Source organism: Podarcis vaucheri, assembly GCF_965113315.1.
Source record: "Podarcis vaucheri genome assembly, chromosome: 2".
In the NCBI taxonomy this organism is placed as follows: Eukaryota; Metazoa; Chordata; class Lepidosauria; order Squamata; family Lacertidae; genus Podarcis; species Podarcis vaucheri.
Window position 1 is genome coordinate 86,801,231 of NC_138760.1, and position 17,814 is coordinate 86,819,044.

General features: G+C 39.3%; 1 protein-coding gene across 4 annotated transcripts in view; it reads left to right on the forward strand.

The window, feature by feature from the left end:
• CACNA2D3 (calcium voltage-gated channel auxiliary subunit alpha2delta 3) overlaps nt 1-17,814 on the forward strand; it is a 498,960-nt gene that overhangs the window by 198,438 nt on the left and 282,708 nt on the right. For all 4 annotated transcript variants that reach the window (XM_082209336.1, XM_082209333.1, XM_082209334.1 and 1 more), the window contains exon 5: nt 11,446-11,608. In XM_082209336.1, the coding sequence (XP_082065462.1) occupies nt 11,446-11,608 (163 nt within the window). The remainder of the gene's footprint in view (nt 1-11,445; nt 11,609-17,814) is intronic.

The window sequence follows — 17,814 nt, forward strand, 5'->3', positions numbered from 1 at the left end:
ATGGCCCCAAATGAAAGCACAGATGGGAAATACAGAAAGGAAAAGGAGGAGAAACATTTGTGTATTTGTATTTGTGTCGTGGGTTGGGTGTCTTAGAAAGAAAGGAAATCTGTGTGTATGAAGGCTGCAATAAATTCCGTGTTCTTTAATCTACAAAACCTGACATCAACCATTCCACAACATTGGTTGGAATCTCCACAGAGGTCAGCTTGCAGGAGAAGATGGATATACATATAATAATTGAATATAATAATTTATTACTTATACCCTGTCCATCACTCCTTAGAGGAAGTGGGGGGAATCATAAAGCAATAAATACAGTAGACGTAGTGCTCAAATTTGGGTCTGGCATGACTATCCCCGGATCCTTTGATACAACACATTGAAAGGGGATAAACCCCATTCCCCATGCTACATGGGAGAGTGGAGGGTGAAATTGTGGGATGTGTGTCTAATGGTATGCATATTTCAACCCAGTATCTCCCTCCAGCATCCTTTCAGCTATCATTAGAAGGTCCATCCCTTTCAAAGACTGAAACGTCCTGGGATGGAAGATTGATTTAGGTCAGAGGAAATGCTTTCCCATCCAATCCCAATTAACTCGTTTAAAATGACCCTTTAACATACAAAGGGGCACAACCTCCAACAATGTGAAGATTCCTGGAGAGTAGAGGAAATTGTAGTTGTTTGGGATGCACACCTGGCTGACTTGGAGAGGGTTTATGTCTGTCCTTGTTATCTCAAAGAAAAGAGTGCACAGTGCTAACACCACCTTGAAAATTGTTATTCTAAAGAAATATGATTTTTGTTCTTTTGTGCAAGCTTGTTTTGCAAAATATGCCCTTCCAGATAGTATTCTGTAAAGCTTCTTTGATAAAGGTGGAGGGGGATGCTTCTTTCAATGAGAATCAATGACTGTTTTTGGAGCTGTCAAAATAATCAGTACCACTTCCATGCCAATTTCTTCTATAGCCATGTAGGAATAGTTTAATAACACATACGATGGATCTTTGGGCCTTCTATATCCTTTAATCAGTTCGATATAGAATAGAACAATTTTCAAGTATCATTTTTATCTTTTCACCATTTTTGGTGTGTTTTTTAAATAATAATAATAATAATAATAATAATAATAATAATAATAATAATAATAATAACAACAACCACCCTGCACTGACTTTCTTACAATGCCAGCAGCAATGGTTACTCAGATTGTAAATCACATTCAATTTAAATACCATTGATGATATGTTTTAAGCAGATTTCCCCTCAAAATTTGAAGCTATTAGATTGATAAAAGCATTTATCGAAATTAATTGCCAGATATATAGTAGAATTGGGATTTCTAAGTCTTTCCCCCCAATTCTTTTTGAAAATATGCTATTTTAACGTTTCCAGAAACATGCATTTAATACTTCTGCCCTGAAGAGCTTCGTACCCATTTACCTGCCAGATTACCTTACCCAACATATGCCCGTTGAACCTCTTTGATCCATGGTCTCTTAGGGTGGCAGCACCTACACTTTTGAACTTTATGCCTATTGACATCACACAGGTACCTTCACTATGCTTTCTAAGGCACCTCCTAAAAACAATTTTGCTTAGGCAAGCCAACCCAGATATAGAGAAAGCTGATGTGTGTTTGGATCTGTTTTTAGTTTAAAGGTGATTTCCCCCACCCCCGTGTTTTAAATAGTTACTTTTACTAATGATATTATTATCTTCTTTTTGTATGTTGCTTTGTGGTCTTTATATTCACAATCAAGCGGTAAATAAATTTCATGAAGTAAATAAAAATTGTTTTTATTAGGTTTTATAGCTCTGCATTGATACTGTACTCATGCACATAGACACATGTAGAGAGAGAAAGAAAGGGTACGGGGGAGAGAGCAAACCTTTTAGTCTTTATATTGTTGTGACCTGTCCTGAGCTGTTTGGATGGTGGTGAAATAAAAATCCAGTCATAAACCAAAAAGTATGTAGTGTTACACTTCTATTTTTTTAAATAATGAGTAAAAATATATGCTCTGAATCATGACTTCCATTTGTGAGACGTTCGTTTCCAGTCTTGTACTCAGTATGATAAATGATAATAATGATAATGATAATGATAATACGCAAATATATTTCCTCCAAAGCACAACGTTTTAGATATACTTCAAGTATCTCTGTTTCTGGATTGTTTTCTTGGAGTTTGAAACACTTAATGGAATCAAACCAGTTTTCGTCGTAGGCAGTAAATAAAGCAAATATAATTCATCAACTGCACTGTTTTCAGAACAGAACTTCATAGCCAGAAGCATGATCTAGTTTTGATTTAAATACAGTGGTACCTCGGGTTACATACACTTCAGGTTACATACAATTCAGGTTACAGACTCCGCTAACCCAGAAATAGTACCTCAGGTTAAGAACTTTGCTTCAGGATGAGAGCAGAAATCGTGCTCCGTCGGTGCAGCAGCAGCAACAGCAGGCCCCATTGGCTAAAGTGGTGCTTCAGGTTAAGAACAGTTTCAGGTTAAGAACGGACCTCCGGAACGAGTTAAGTACTTAACCTGAGGTACCACTGTAGATGACAACGTCATACAAATTGATGCTAGACAATGAATACTGTTAATCTGGGGGGGGGGAATTAAATTAGGAAGTTGGCTGATTTAATACTATTTTAAACTTTGACAATCTAATCATAATTCTGAATGTATTTAGATTTGAATGACATGTCTATGGCTCAGTAATCATACCAGTAAATTGTTTCACAGGTATTTCAGATTAATGTAGCTACTGGACATTGTTCACAGCATACATAACAAGGAGTTTAACTAAATATCCAAAGAATTACTGTGAAAATGTTACTCTGGGAGATCTCTTTATAAAATAAAGTATAATAAAATATTGTACATAATATTCTATTTCTGAGCTATTAATCGTTATTGAAGCTGTTGCTGCTCATCTGTAACAAAGTATGATACAGATCATACAGAAAGTAGATCAAAGACAACTTTCAGCAATAATTTTAGGATTTAGGTGAAATTCACCCATATTTAGGTGAAATTCAGCTCCCCCTGAGTAGAGGACCATTTCGCTTATTGGGTGTGTGTCTCTAAATAGTTTTTTTTTGAGGACAGGTCATTGGCAGTGGCAGCAGTCTTCTTTAAAACTCGATCCCTTTTTGTTGCTGGTGGAGGGTTTGTTTCCCTACTCCACTTCTTGATTGTGATGTGGCACTACAAATCCTCCGATAGGGGCTGCATGGTGACATTATTGCATTTTTATTATATATATATATATAGAATGTACAAATTCAATTATGAATCAAACTGGAGCCGATTTCTCTCTCTCTCTCTCTCTCTCTCTCTCTCTCTCTCTCTCTCTCAATAGAGAACTATCCAATTTATTGTATGCAGATGCTGAATCTCAGTAAGAAAGTTTTTAAGAGTAAATCAGCACTTCTGCACACTATACTATTAATAAGTTCTGATGTTACCCTGACAATAACAATAAACTTTTTGAGATGAAATTCTAGATTTTTATTTTGCCCTTTGGGCAGCATCCATATGAATCTTTACAAGTATTTAGTGAGTTGTTTATAGATTTTTACTGGATATCATTTAACAGCAAGACTACAGTATAGTACAGTACAGTACAGTACAGTACAGTCCTGTATAAGAATGGAAACAAATCCTATGCATATCTATTCAAAATTCCACCAAATTTGCTCCCAAGTAAGTTTGTATAGCATGGCAGCCTCACTACCTCTCTTCTTTCTTTTCTTTAAGTAATTCTGTATCAAAATGAGATTTTATGACTAAGACAGATGCATTTGTTTTACTTTTTCAAACCTCTTTGGCTCTAGACAGATGTGCTTTTAAAAAAACTAAAAAACTAAAAAATTAAGTCATCATTGTGGCCTTGTTATTCTGACTGCAGGTTTAGCTGACCTGATTGCTACATTACATGGGAGAGCAATAAATAATCTGCAGAGGATTTGTATATGTTCAGTTCAGAATCTCTTTCACTTTACTTACAAATACATCCAGTAATTTTGTACCCTTTCACTCACCTTTCTCAGCTGTTTGTATACAGTTTGAAGAAACTGGTTTGGAATGGTAAGACTTAAGATTCACCAGTTGCTGCATTAGATGATTTTAAGCATTGCTTAATTATGTTGTCCAATATCAAACAAAGCTGGAGGATGTTCTAGAAGAACAGCAGGAACTGCAATTCAAGGCTGCACATCACAGAGGAAAATTCATTTACTTTGGAATAAGTCAGTGTGGAGACCTGATGTGGTTTGATGCAGGAGCTTGTGGAATCTACTATATGCTGACATCAGTGTGTCTCGATAGGCTTGCATAAAAATATAGTTTTAAGCAGGTGTCAAAAAGAGTACAGCTAACAGTTAGGGAGTTCCAAAATGGAGGTGCCACCACAGGGTGGAATGAGTATTATGTGGCACCTGTAGCAATTTCTGCAGGCAGTGTTAGAAACAGAGATATGAAAGCTGGGAGATAATGGCACCTTAAACCTAGGTTATGGGCGCTGCAAATGAATGTCTAGGCTGCTTTTTTATAACAAGAATACAAAGCTGAAAAAGGGACGCGGATGGCACTGTGGTCTAAACTACAGAGCCTAGGGCTTGCTGATCAGAAGGTCGGCAGTTCGAATCCTCGCGACAGGGTGAGCTCCTGTTGTTCAGTCCCAGCTCCTGCCCACCTAGCAGTTCAAAAGCACCGAAAGTGCAAGTAGATAAATAGGTACCACTCCTGTGGGAAGGTAAACGGCGTTTCCGTGCGCTGCTCTGGTTCGCTAGAAGCAGCTTAGTCATGCTGGCCACATGATCCGGAAGCTGTCTGCAGACAAATGCCAGCTCTCTTGGCCTATAGAGTGAGATGAGCGCGCAACCCCAGAGTCATTTGCGACTGGACCTAACAGTCAGGGGTACCTTTACCTTACAAAGCTGAAAATGAATGAACTGCAGCTAAAATATTCTCTTCAGTTTCCACATACAGTGGTACCTTGGGTTACATACGCTTCAGGTTACATACGCTTCAGGTTACACACCCTGCTAACCCAGAAATAGTGCTTCAGGTTAAGAACTTTGCTTCAGGATAAGAACAGAAGTCAGGCTCCGGCGGCACAGCAGCAGCAGGAGACCCCATTGGCTAGAGTGGTGCTTCAGGTTAAGAACAGTTTCAGGTTAAGAACAGACCTCCGGAACGAATTAAGTATTTAACCCGAGGTACAACTGTAGTCTAGTCCTCATCTGAAGACTGCAAAAAACAAAGCCATACTTCCCCTTAATATTCTTATGAGTGTCCCTTCTCCAGTCCTCAAAGAGTGGCTGGACGTGGGGAGGCAGAAAAAGGTCCTCCTTTTGGTCCAGCAGTGGCAGTTTAATCTGAAACCTTAGGCGCAGTACTACTCCCAGAGTTAAAAAATTGCCCACATTAAGGAAATTACCTGTCGCAAAACATGCCTAGAACAATTTGAGTTTCAAACGCTGTCCACAGGTCCAAGTGGTCAAGTTGACATCTATGGGGTAAGCTGATTCTATGAGTAAACTAGTCCCAAGCCGTTAGGGGCTTTATATACTAAAAGGAACACCTGGAACTAGGCCCGGTAATGAATCAGCAACCAGTGCAGATCTCTGAGTAGAAGTGTTATATGCTGGCAGGGTCTCACTCCTGTCAACAGCCATGCTGCAGTGTTCTGCACTAACTTTAGTTTCCAGGCAAGCACAAGGGAAGCCCCACATAGAGTGCATTGCAATAATCCAGTGCACCTTATTCTAACCTTAAAGAGGAGTTGCACCACCCCTTGTTTCCAGTATCCTTTGTGAAGTGAAGTGACCAGAACTGTACATGCTATTCCAAGTGTGTTCATACCATACATTTGTATAGCAGCATTATGATAAGAGGTGCCCCACTTCAGAAGAATTACCTCCCTCATCTGACTGTCATCACACAAGGGAAATGTTGTGTGAACTATGTAAGCAGTACTCATGTACAAGGAGGTTTTGGTTGGTTGCACAAGTGCAATAGAATATCAACACTAATTTTTTTGCTAGATGACTTCTACTTGTTATTAAAGCCTGCTCCAGTGTAGCAATGAGAAGTGCAAGCCAGAATGTCACTGGTTCCACACTAATCTCACCAGTGGTCAATCTGGGATTTTTTTTTAGGAGATCTGGTTGGGAATTCAATAGACCCCTCCCTCGGTCAGCCATTGAGCACCATGATCAACCAAGCTCTCCCTCTGCATCTGGTCCCAGTCACCACCACTATTCACAGGTCAGATGAGTGAGCACGAAGGGGCAGCTGCTCAATCCATTGCTTGCTGTTGCTCTCCCTGCATGCCAGGAAGACAGAGTGGGTGAGTAGGGGGCAATGGCAAGAGGTCCATGGGGTCTGCGTTGGTCTGCAGTAGGTCCTCTTCTCAGGCTTGGGTCTTGGCAGGTTTCCAACCATGCCAGCCTCTGTATTTCAGCTATGAACTCACTAAGTACCTTTTATAAGCCACTCCCTCTCCCTCTCTCATGCACAATAAGGAAATAATAATAGCTGTGACGCTGAATTGTTGATTCATTACTGTAATATATACGGATTGCTTTGAACCTTTGAAATGCACCATATAAATGCTAATTATTAAGTACTTTTGCTATTAGGTTACATTCCAAGATTTTCTTATTGTTATTCTCTCTAGGTCCGTTAAATTGATCTCACTTTGTGATCATGTCACCGTCTGTCTTGGGCTTGTCCCAATGTAAACAAACATTTTGTTGTTTATTAGGCTAATATGTTTTAGACACAACGTAATGTGCTGTCTCTGGAATCACCTTGTTAAGGTTGTATTACAGGCTGACCTCTATTGACAAGATTGAATTGAAGTCATTTTCTCTTAGAGCTTAGCTGCTCCGAGTATCTGTGTTGTCAGCAAATATGGCTTTTAGCACCTTTCCCTGGGGCATTATCTCAAATGTGGTGTCAGAGAGCCAGCCAGATAGATTCACTTTCCATTTTTTAAAAACCCAATTTTTATTTTTAATTTTCCTTCTACCACCTTTCAGTTGTCACACACACTTTCCTTCTCAAAATCAATTGCAGATGTTCACAAGAGAAAATGCTGTACAACATGACTTCTGTCTAAAAAAAGAGCTTTTCTTAATCTCTCCACTAGGGATTTTCCCAGCGTTATCGTATAAGCATTAGTGAACGCAGTCTGTTTCTGGCTGAGGATACTAATTACACCCTGGTGAGGAAAAATAATAATAATGGGGGGCAAACTCACCCTCATCCTGAAGCACCTCACAAGTTCTATTATTAGCATACACTCTAGCCAAGGAGATAGGAGATTGGATACATTAACTTTTCTTCTCCTTTAGCTATGACGTTTCCCTTCCAACTTGCTCGCACTGCTCTTTTCCTCTGTGTGAGAGAGCAAGGGGGGGGAGTATGTGAAAAAAGGTGTTAGGCACCCAGGAAATGGGCAATAAAGAGAACATGTGTGCATATGAAGCATGACTTTGTGGCAGGAATGGGGAGTCAAAAGAGGAGGAAGAGGAAAGTCAACCAAGTAATAAAATTTTCCAGTGTGGCATTGCACCTATTGTGTCAGTAGTCACTATCTCCGAAAGAAGGCTGTTGAAAGAGGTTGGATGGGGTTCAGCACCTGAATATTTATATAAGCCTGGTGGGGTGGGGAGGGAAAGACAGACAGACAGACAGACAGACAGAGAGAGAGAGAGAGAGAGAGAGAGAGTTGTTATCTTGAAAGATAAGATGATAATAAAAATGATTACACAATAAATAGAAAAGTGGTACTTGGGAAAAGATTGCTAATGGATCAATGCCAAGTTGAATGCAAGTAATATTGTGCAGACCTCCCTCCTGTAAACATCAAAATATGGTTTGGATGCAAAGTGCTGTTATATAGCAAAGGAAAAGCAAATAAATGTGCATGAGTAAAGTGATAGAACTGAGCAGGTATCTCTACTCCTTTAGTAGTAGTGCTTTACCCAAAGTTCTGCGCTCAGGTGGAAGTTCTGTTATGCCAGATGTCTCTAGGCATTGAGAAGCTCCAGGGACACAGTGCTTATGCAGGACTGTTCCCTTTGGATGAAGGTCACAAGAAGCATATTGACATTTTGTAACATGTGTGTTAATATGTATTATGTGTTAGATGTGTATATTATAAGTATACCAACTGAACATAGGTGGAAACATAGCTTAAACACCCCAAATCTACTGCCTCACATCAAGTCTCCAGAGAGAGGCAGTTCCCAAATATTATAGGGTGCAGGGTGGTGGGTCTTCTCTTTCATACTGGGCTGCCCTCTGTACCCACCTTCAGGTGTGTTGGGGGGGGGGACAGAGAAAAGGAGAGTGAGTTGGTGGATTGGCACCTCAGCCTCTCTCCTCTCAGCAAATGGTGTAGGCACCATGGACTTCCTCCAAATGCAGATAATAAGGTTTTTTTGAGGGAAGGCAGAAACTTGTTTTGGTTAATCTCTTCGTTCCACACTTTCTGCAAATTCGTGCACCAAGAGCTTCAGAGGCAGCCCTTCTTAATTGTCCCCCTCTTGGCTGTATGATGACATGGGAAAAGGCCTTCTGAGGTAACACCTCAGTTGTGAAACACCCTCTCATTAGTGGCACATATTATTTTCCTACTTATGCACCAAGCGAAAACCTATTTGTTTCTTTGGGCATTCGCAGGACATTAGCTTAAGGTTATAGCCCACTCTGTGCTTTCAGGATCTGTATTTTAAGGATTTGGTTGTAATATATTCATTTTATCTGGTCTTGTTATTAAGTGGATTCCCCCCCTCCACACACACATTGTGATTGTTGAATTTGGATGGATTTTAATCTGTAACTTGTTCTGAGATCAGTCATAATGAAGGGTGGGTTAGAAATATTTTTGTTGTTTCCATTCACAGACACTGCGGTTACATCATCCTCAGCTGGGGGAGGGAAAGTCATGCACCCTTTTAGAATAAAAGAAAATCCAGCTGATCTAGTTTAATTACCAGAAATCTCCCTAGCCCCCCTGCTCCACCCACAAAATTACCTGGAAACTTTGCCACAAGTGATTAAGGGAGGTTCCAGCAGCATGTCTGGCTCCATTAAACTCTCTCCTGTCATAATTCCCCAATCTTAAAACAACATAGTATTCTGGCCACATGAAGTGACAGTGCTACTCAGCTTGGCAAATGAGAGATAATTCAAGTGTGTAAGAAGAGGAAATGTTACAGGGGCCGTGTATGATTAGCTAGGGGAGGATATTAAGAATGAGAAATTTCACTGTGTACATATATTTCAGTGGTTGCCACAGAGAGCTAGAGATAAAAAAAAATGCTATTCATTATTATACATCTACAGGACACAAAGTATTGGATTTGAAAAGCAGGAAAGTGGCTTCATTTTGTTTATTAAGTGAAATACTTTGCTTAATATTCATTCATTTTGCATCCATTCATTCAGTTTATATCACACACTTGCAGTGACAAATGCTCAAGTGTTCCTGGGGTAGGTTACACCAAAAAATAAAATACAGTTTTTAAAAAGTGCGAAAACAACAACAACCCAACATCACGAAATGGGTGAAACAGTAGAATGATACAAGAATAGTACTGGCTCCTGGTTTTGGAGGGCCTTTAGGCAAGACACCCTCAATCAGGGCCAGCCCACCCATGAGGAAAGATGGCAGGATCCACAGGGGCTGCAGATCCAGCCTTCAGCGGCAGTGGGGTCTGCTACCTGCTCCTTGGAGACTGTGCGTCACTTCCTTGGCACTCCATACTCCCATGCTACCTCTAAAGTGGCTTCTTGGGAATAGGAGGCACTGCAGGTGAGTAGGCCTCTCCAGGAGTCAACACTACACAATCCTGTGTAGGATGATTATTTTTTTTAAGTTACAGATAGGTAGCCGTGTTGGTCTGCCATAGTCAAAATAAAAAAATTCCTTCCTGTAGCACCTTAAAGACCAACTAAGTTAGTTCTTGGTATAAGCTTTCGTGTGCATGCACACTTCTTCAGCCAGAAAGAATTTTTTTATTTTTATTTTTAAAAAGAATAATAATTGTGTATTTTGTGGGTATTGTGTATTTTGTGTATTTTGTGGGTATTGTAGATGCCATCACAATCTATAACTACTACCCATGTTGCATTTTGGTGTGAGGTTCTTCCCACCTGGTTACTGTGCCAGGGGAAAGGTGAAAACCCCCAGATGGGCGGGGTTTATAAAATAATAATAATAATAATAATAATAATAATAATAATAATAATAATAATTGAGATCCTCATTAGTAAAGGTGAAAAATTTATGCGATCTGAAGAGAAACCAGAGTAATTTATGCTAATAGTACTAAACGGTATTATAGTTGGTTAATTTTTCTATTTTGAAAGATTATCAAATAATAATACAAAATTGAAACAATAGTATAGTAACAAAAACAGTTAACACGTCTTCTAACATTATATTTTCTTCATTATTTTACTTTCACTTTTAAAAAATTCCCTATGAGTGAAAGATAACCGAGAGGTTAGTTTGCTCTGTATAGAATTTGATAGAATTCTTGTTTGACCTAGGTCACACACAAACATAATCAATATTTTTTTATCTAAATTGCTTTTGCTTATCTTTTATTTAATGTCTGAAGAAAGGCTAAAGCCTATCCAGAAATCTGCAAATCTTTCTCCTTCAAATGCCATATCAGGGTATATACGCCTGTAGTAAAGAGGAAAGTAATTACACCACAAATGCAACTCATTTGGCTAAAAATAATTACAAGGCCAATCATTAAAAGAACGAATGCTTAGACTTCAAAAATTGTTATTCAGTACAAGTTAGGTTTAAATATAAAGATGGATGTGTTTGTTGCACTGATGCTGAGCAGGTTGTGTGTTGTTCCTTTGGCACCCACATTCAACTAGGTGCCAACTTTAATGTTCAATCCACAACTGCACATAAATATTGAGCTCACAGAGTCAGTCTACACCTGGTTGTTGTTGGCCTGCAGCAATCAATTGTTCTGATGTAATTATGGGCTATATGTTCAACATGTGATGTAATAAATATGATTGTGCCATAGCCGTTAGGTAAAAGCTGTGGCACAGAAAGGAGTTGATGGCTGCAAGTCATGAGGTTTATATGCAACCTCCGATGCAATATCCGATCATAAGCATTATACTTTTGGGGGCCAACGATGCAAGAGGTTTATTGTCTTTGTGTGCTGCTAGTGGGCTTCCCAAGAGGAACCTGATTGGGCTCTGTAAGGAAATGGAGTGCTCAACTAGCTGGTCTAATCCACAAGGGTTCTTCTTACATTCTCATCCAAATATTGTATATCATAGGATGTAATGAATACTGAAGCAGTGCATAAACATGCTTAAAGTACTTAAGAGTGCTGTTTTGGTAATGTCATTACTGGATTTCTTTTTTCAGTATGAATATTTCAATGCTGTCCTCATTAATGAGCGGGATGAAGATGGGAACTTCTTAGAACTGGGGAAGGAATTCATCCTAGAACCAAATGACCATTTTAATAACTTGCCTGTGAATGTTACCCTGAGTGATGTCCAAGTGCCAACCAACATGTACAACAAAGGTAAGTGGAAGTACTCCATTGTATGACATTAAAGCTGCTTCTTCACGCAAGAAAGTAGTTTGATAAAGCTAGTCATTGTGAGAGTTTAAGCGACACTAAAAGAAGCTTCTGGGAACCAATATATTAAAGTCCAACACCTTTGTAGAAAATCAAAATACAGCTAATAAATATAAAGGAATTCATGAGAAAGTACATTTCTCAATCCTGTTCCAAATAAGGGGGAAATAATCAAATTCTGTTTTAAGTGGTGACTTCTGGGTGCTGCTCTATCACCAACGCTAGATATTGTTGTATACTTTTGGTGCATTTTTATTTCTGAAGCTGCCCCCCCCATCCCTTTGTACTGCAGTGAGTTTCTAGAAAACGCAGGAAAAGATTTTATCCGTGTTACCAGAATTATAGAGTTTTTTTCCTTGAGAGATGGTAAAGTCCATGAATATTTTCAGGCATTCCTGTCAGCGGGGGATATGTTTTACTTCAGCTCAACTGACAAATATAAAGCAAACAATATGTTGCCGAAAATTTGAAGCTGTGCTATCAAGTTTTTATATCAAAACATATGGATCGCACAAAATGTAGGACAGGAAATTCAATCATGTGAAGAAAGACATTGAGAAAACTTGACTAATTTCCAATCATTATATTGCAGCGAATGATACTCATTCACACCGTATAAAGTGACAAGCTATGTATCTATATGACATTTTAAATGGACCAGTTTTGCTGGTACCGTTCTGTCAGATACAGGAATGCAACTCTCCAAAAGAAAAGAAAAAGAGAAAGTCGGGATCTTTTGTTTCCCCACTCTGTAATCCATCTGTCTGCTAATCTGGAAACAAAACCAGTGTTGGAACAAAACTTTAAGGGAAAATATTAACGTTTGGTTTCTATAGCACATTAACAATTCTTACTTCATTTATCATCCCAACAATCCTCAGAGCAATCCTGAGGGCCTATTCAGTTATTACATTCTGGGGAGAGCGCTTGACCCAGTATGAGCTTTGGCTGTATGTGTGTCCCTTTCCCTGCGGAGATAAAGTAATGGAGGAGCTGTGTTATACTGCCTTTAGTGGAACACAATATTTCTGGACACCTGGTTAACGTTGCTCTGTATTCTGAGAGTCTGAGTTATACTCAGTTAATTCATGTTCACTTGACACTTGCTCTCGTTGCTGGGTGGAATGGGGAGGAATGTGAGAGGCAATTCTCCTCCCAAACAAAATGACTGTGCAGCCCCCAAGCGATGTCATTGGCAATCTAGCGATATCATGGCTAGATGTTTCCTCAGAAGCGGTTGTGCAGTTTGCTTAATATCAACACAAGTCTTTCACTTTTCAATGTACACTTTGGATGGGCTAGGCAGCTGGTTGCCACAGAGCTGAATTTGTTGTCCTTCACAGTTGCCGATATTTAGGGTGGCGTTCAATTAGATTTTGCTCTGAGTAAACCCATAGAAGTTAATGGCCCTAATTTAGCCACGCTCATTATTATCACCATTATCGCTATGATACCTCTGCACTGGGCTCCTCTCCCCCACAACAACTTTGGAAGAATCCATGCTGCAGAGCATGCAGCAGAAGCAGCAAAGGGTTGTCATAACCCCCTCCTCCCTCCCTTCTTCAACCAAGGCCTGTCTCAAGCACCCGCCTGTTCCTTTAAAAGAGGATTAGTCAAATTTACAGAGGATAAGGCTACCTATACCTACCAGCCATTATGGATATGTTCTTTTTTTAAAAAATATAAAATATTTATTAAGATTTTACAAATTATATCAGACAAAGCAAAACACACAAACACAAACAAAAAAGAACAAGTATAATTTCAAAACCTTATTTTCTTAAAACTTACTTCACCGACCTCCTCATACCTCCCCTATCTGCATTCCCATTTCAAATATTTAGTTCAGCAAATCCTCACCCTTAATTTTATCTAATTGTCAACCTTTCTTTTCTTTTAACTTAATCTTTACAGCTGTACTCCATTTAATTTCTCACACCACATCATTCTAGCACTCATTAATTTTACAATGTTTCTTAAGATAGTTCTTAAATTTCTTCCAATCTTCTTCCACCGTTTCTTTTCCCTGGTCTCGGATTCTGCCAGTCACATTATGGATATGTTCTCCCTTCACTGTCAAAGGCCTCTGAATATCAGTTACAGCCATACCTCGGGTTGAAGTAGCTTCAGGTTGAACATTTTCGGGTTGCGCTCTACGGCGACCTGGAAGTAATGAAGCGCGTTACTTCCGGGTTTCACCGCTCGCACATGCGCAGGTGCTCAAAATGACGTCATGTGCGGAAGCGGCAAATCGCAAGCCATGCAGACGCGGGGTGCGTTCGCTTCAGGATGCAAATGGGGCTCCGGAACGGATCCCGTTTGCACCCAGAGGTACTGCACTAGGAATCATACAGGAGATAACTTGCGCCCAGCTTCTGCTAATGGGCTTCCCATGGGCGTCTGGTTGGCCACTGTGAGAACAGGATGCTGGACTAGATGGGTCATTGTACAGATGACTATTTAATGGTATGGTGGGGCTGAACAGAATCAGAACACTGGTGTTGGGGTAGATGTTTTCTAATCCTACCCCCACTGCAGTCCCAGTCCAGATTTCCCCCCTGAATCTGCTACTGGTGTGAGAAGGACAGCTTCCACTGAGGGGAATGGGACTTTGGCTTCAAGTGCAAAGGGTAAACATAGGAGTGGAGGCTGGTGTCTGGGGATTTCAGCATCATACATCTGGCAGGAGTTAAAAGGAATGCAGCTGCCGATATCTTGCCCATGGATAATTTAGTTTGGGTAAATGACTTTTTTACCTGCTACTGATTTCCTATTCAGGATGGCAATTTTGTTTCTTGGGTTTTTTTTGTTTTTTTAACAGCTAAGATGGCAACAGGGGTCACATGCATAACAATTATATTTCTCACAGTTTCCTTTCTTTGGGCAGTAGAACAAAAACCACTCAGAAAATGTAGAAAATAACTAAGTATAGTGAAACAGATGGGGTTGTATCGTATTATTTTGTTATGTTATGTGTTGTTAACTAATTGGCTTTTTTTAAAAAAAAACTTTACAAAGACTGGATTCTCCCCACCGCCAGTTCAAATCTCTGTGGGACATGCATTTGTAGTTTGATTTTGTCGTTTTCTTCTCCCAGCTCAGCAGTTGTGGTGATGGTAGACTCCGAACTTTGATTTTTGAAAATGAACTTAAAAGGTCTCTTAATCTTTAATGGCCCAGTGAGAGGGAGAGAAGGCCACGTTTGGGGGGGCGCGTAACCCCATCTCATGGCTTTCTCTGGCTCCCCTACACACTATGAGTTGATTTGCTGAAAGTTGATAAATGCAAACTGTAATCAATGCTCTGATTGCCTTGGAGAAGAAGTTCTTCTGAGTGTATAGAGCCTTCTCAAAAATATATTGCAATGTGATGAACCACAGCCACTTTTGATGAAGTAGGGTTTTTTCAATTTGCCACTTAAAAGGAGCTATGAATATCATTCAGTCATACTTCCCTAGGAGCTCTTTCCAAGTGACTGTCAAGCTAAGATTACCTATTTTCTAAGATATTATAACTAGAAATTTTTCATCCCTTGAATGATGCATATTGATTGTAGTCTATATATATACATCTATCTTCCTGCCTAGTAGTGAAAACCTGAAATAAAATTTCACCTGTCACCGCTGTGTTTAATTTGTTAGCTTTCATGGCTGATAAGCCTTTATGCACCATGGAGCTGAAAATACCTGTATGCTGGACACCAGATTTTTGAAAATGGATATAGCGGCATGCAACCTTGTACTTCTCTTCATCTATGAAACAGTAAATTAAGTTTGCTGTTAGATTGTGTGCGACTTGGAATAGCAATTGTACCTTGTATCTTAGGCAGGGGACCCCCCCCCCCTCCCAAGCTAAGTAATTTCATTTATGCAAGATTTTTATAATAGTATTATACTCTCAAGGGGTTCGTGAGGCAGACCTGATGATGTCACAAGCATAAACAAAGGGGAGGAATGGGAAGCCACAAAATCCATGAAAGAAAAGTTTAGGAAGCCTCCAGGTGCGCAGAAATAAGTTTCTTGAGCTAAAAATATTCTGCAACGAAATTGGAATCTAAGACTCAAGGTGGTTGTGCCTAAGAGTGATATATTTCTAAATAAACTCACGTCTGTGCCCCCATGTTGTAATTTTGGAATCAAACATTTACCCTAGCAAGTAAAACAAAAAGATCACGTGGCTATTTCAAATCTCATTGTGGGTATTTCATGTGATCTGTTTGGTACAGTATGTTCAGTTCATCGAGAAAAAGCATATAAACAAAGGGGTTGGGAAAATGCAGTAAACAACCAAAAGGCACTGTGTCTCTCTGCAACTCTGCCCCATCCCAGTTTATCTTGTTTGGTAAAAGAGGTGAGTGGGATGTGCAGTAGCCCTGATTCTAGGCATTAGTTACATGTTGGGGAGATACTGGTGGGGAGATACCAGCAGCACTTTGTAGAAATGGCCTATAATGTAAATTGAGTGCACCATGTATTGATGTTTTCCAGCACCAGCTTTCTTTCAACAAGTTGATCTAATCTTTTCGCAAGCAGGAATAGATTTTTATTTGTATTCCACAGAGCTATTTTCTTTGAGGCACCATTATTTATAATAGCTTCCCTCCAAGCCTGCGTTCCTGCAAAACTGCTCCATTGTTTAAATTGATAGCCTGCTTGTTCACAGTTCACTGCTGTGGATTTTTCAGCCACAGTCCCCACACCAGGGACGAAGTGGCTGAGCTCCGGGGATCGGCTAAATGAAATAAATATATTTACACCATACATCTGAAGAGTTCTCATCAGGAGGATGTTTCATTTGTTTCTGTTTTTTGCTTCTGTTTTGTTTTTAATAATCTACCCCTTGTCCAGTTTGTGATCAATCCACCCCCGGAATGTTTACAGCAAAGGCCACAATAAAAATGCAATAAATAAATAAATGAGAGTGCAATCCTTGTTAGGGGGACACAGATCTCTGGACTAGAGGTATTGCTTTCTGTATGAATAACGGAATACTATTTTGCCCTTTCAACCAAAAACAGATGCAATAGCTGCCATGAAAATATGCATTTGGGAGCTAGTCTAAACCTTTGCACTCAATGGCAAATGACGTCATAATCAGTACTTTCTGAAGTCCTTTGGGATTGGCCATGCCAGGCTTACATTCAGATGGTTGTGAGGCAAATGTAAATATTACAACATTTATTTATAGTATAGAAGGAAGGTTTAAAGATCTACAAAAGATACATGCACACTTTTTCTTAAGCACTTATTCCATGGTGGGATTTCTTCACTCTGTTATCTTAGAATATGGTAATTATTCATTTCTCCTTTCTATATAAAACAGATCACACTTTGGAACTGTATTGGAAAAAGAAAAGAAAAAAGATGCCCTCTACTTGCTTAGTGTTAATACTTAGCTGAAGTGTACAACATTTAAGAACTAGGTTTGAGAATTTACAAATTCTTGCTATCTGTCTCCCTCTCTTTTCTTTTTTAGATTATACAATCTTTTTTGTTCTTTTTATTTTTACTTGGACACAATTCAAAATGAGTTCTATTTAGGCACTGAACTTAATTTATCTGGATTTGTAGTATCCTGAGCTCTTCTATTATTAATTAATTAATTACACACAAAATACATTATAAAAACAAAAACAACCCAATCTATGCAATGTGCAGTATTTCTAGAAATAAATTAAGCAGTTCATACAGCACAACACTGATATTTATTCAGAAATAACTAAAATCAATTTTGTGAGTTCTATAAAACTAGCCATGGTACATTGGCTTGCAAGCTTAATTTCCGTTTTCCAGAATTTTAGAATTCTATTTTTATATACTTCCCCCAAATCAAAAGGTGGAAGCTCATCATATCTGACCACAGTGCCCTTATTTACCAAAGGAATGTGGTGTTTTGTAGGAGGGCTTGTGTTAAAGCAATGCAAAACAGTCCACCTGGGTAGGTGATTACAAAAGCACCAATTAAAGCCCAGTTGAAGATAGCATGAAGCAACTCCTCCCATGGACCTTTTTCGAATCAGAACGCATTGGCAACCAGGAAGGCTGTGGAGCACAGCACAAATGTTTACTGAAAGAGTAGCTAACCTGTGGTCCTCCAGATGTTGCTGGGCTACAACTCTCATAATTCCTGAGCATGGTTTTAATGCATGA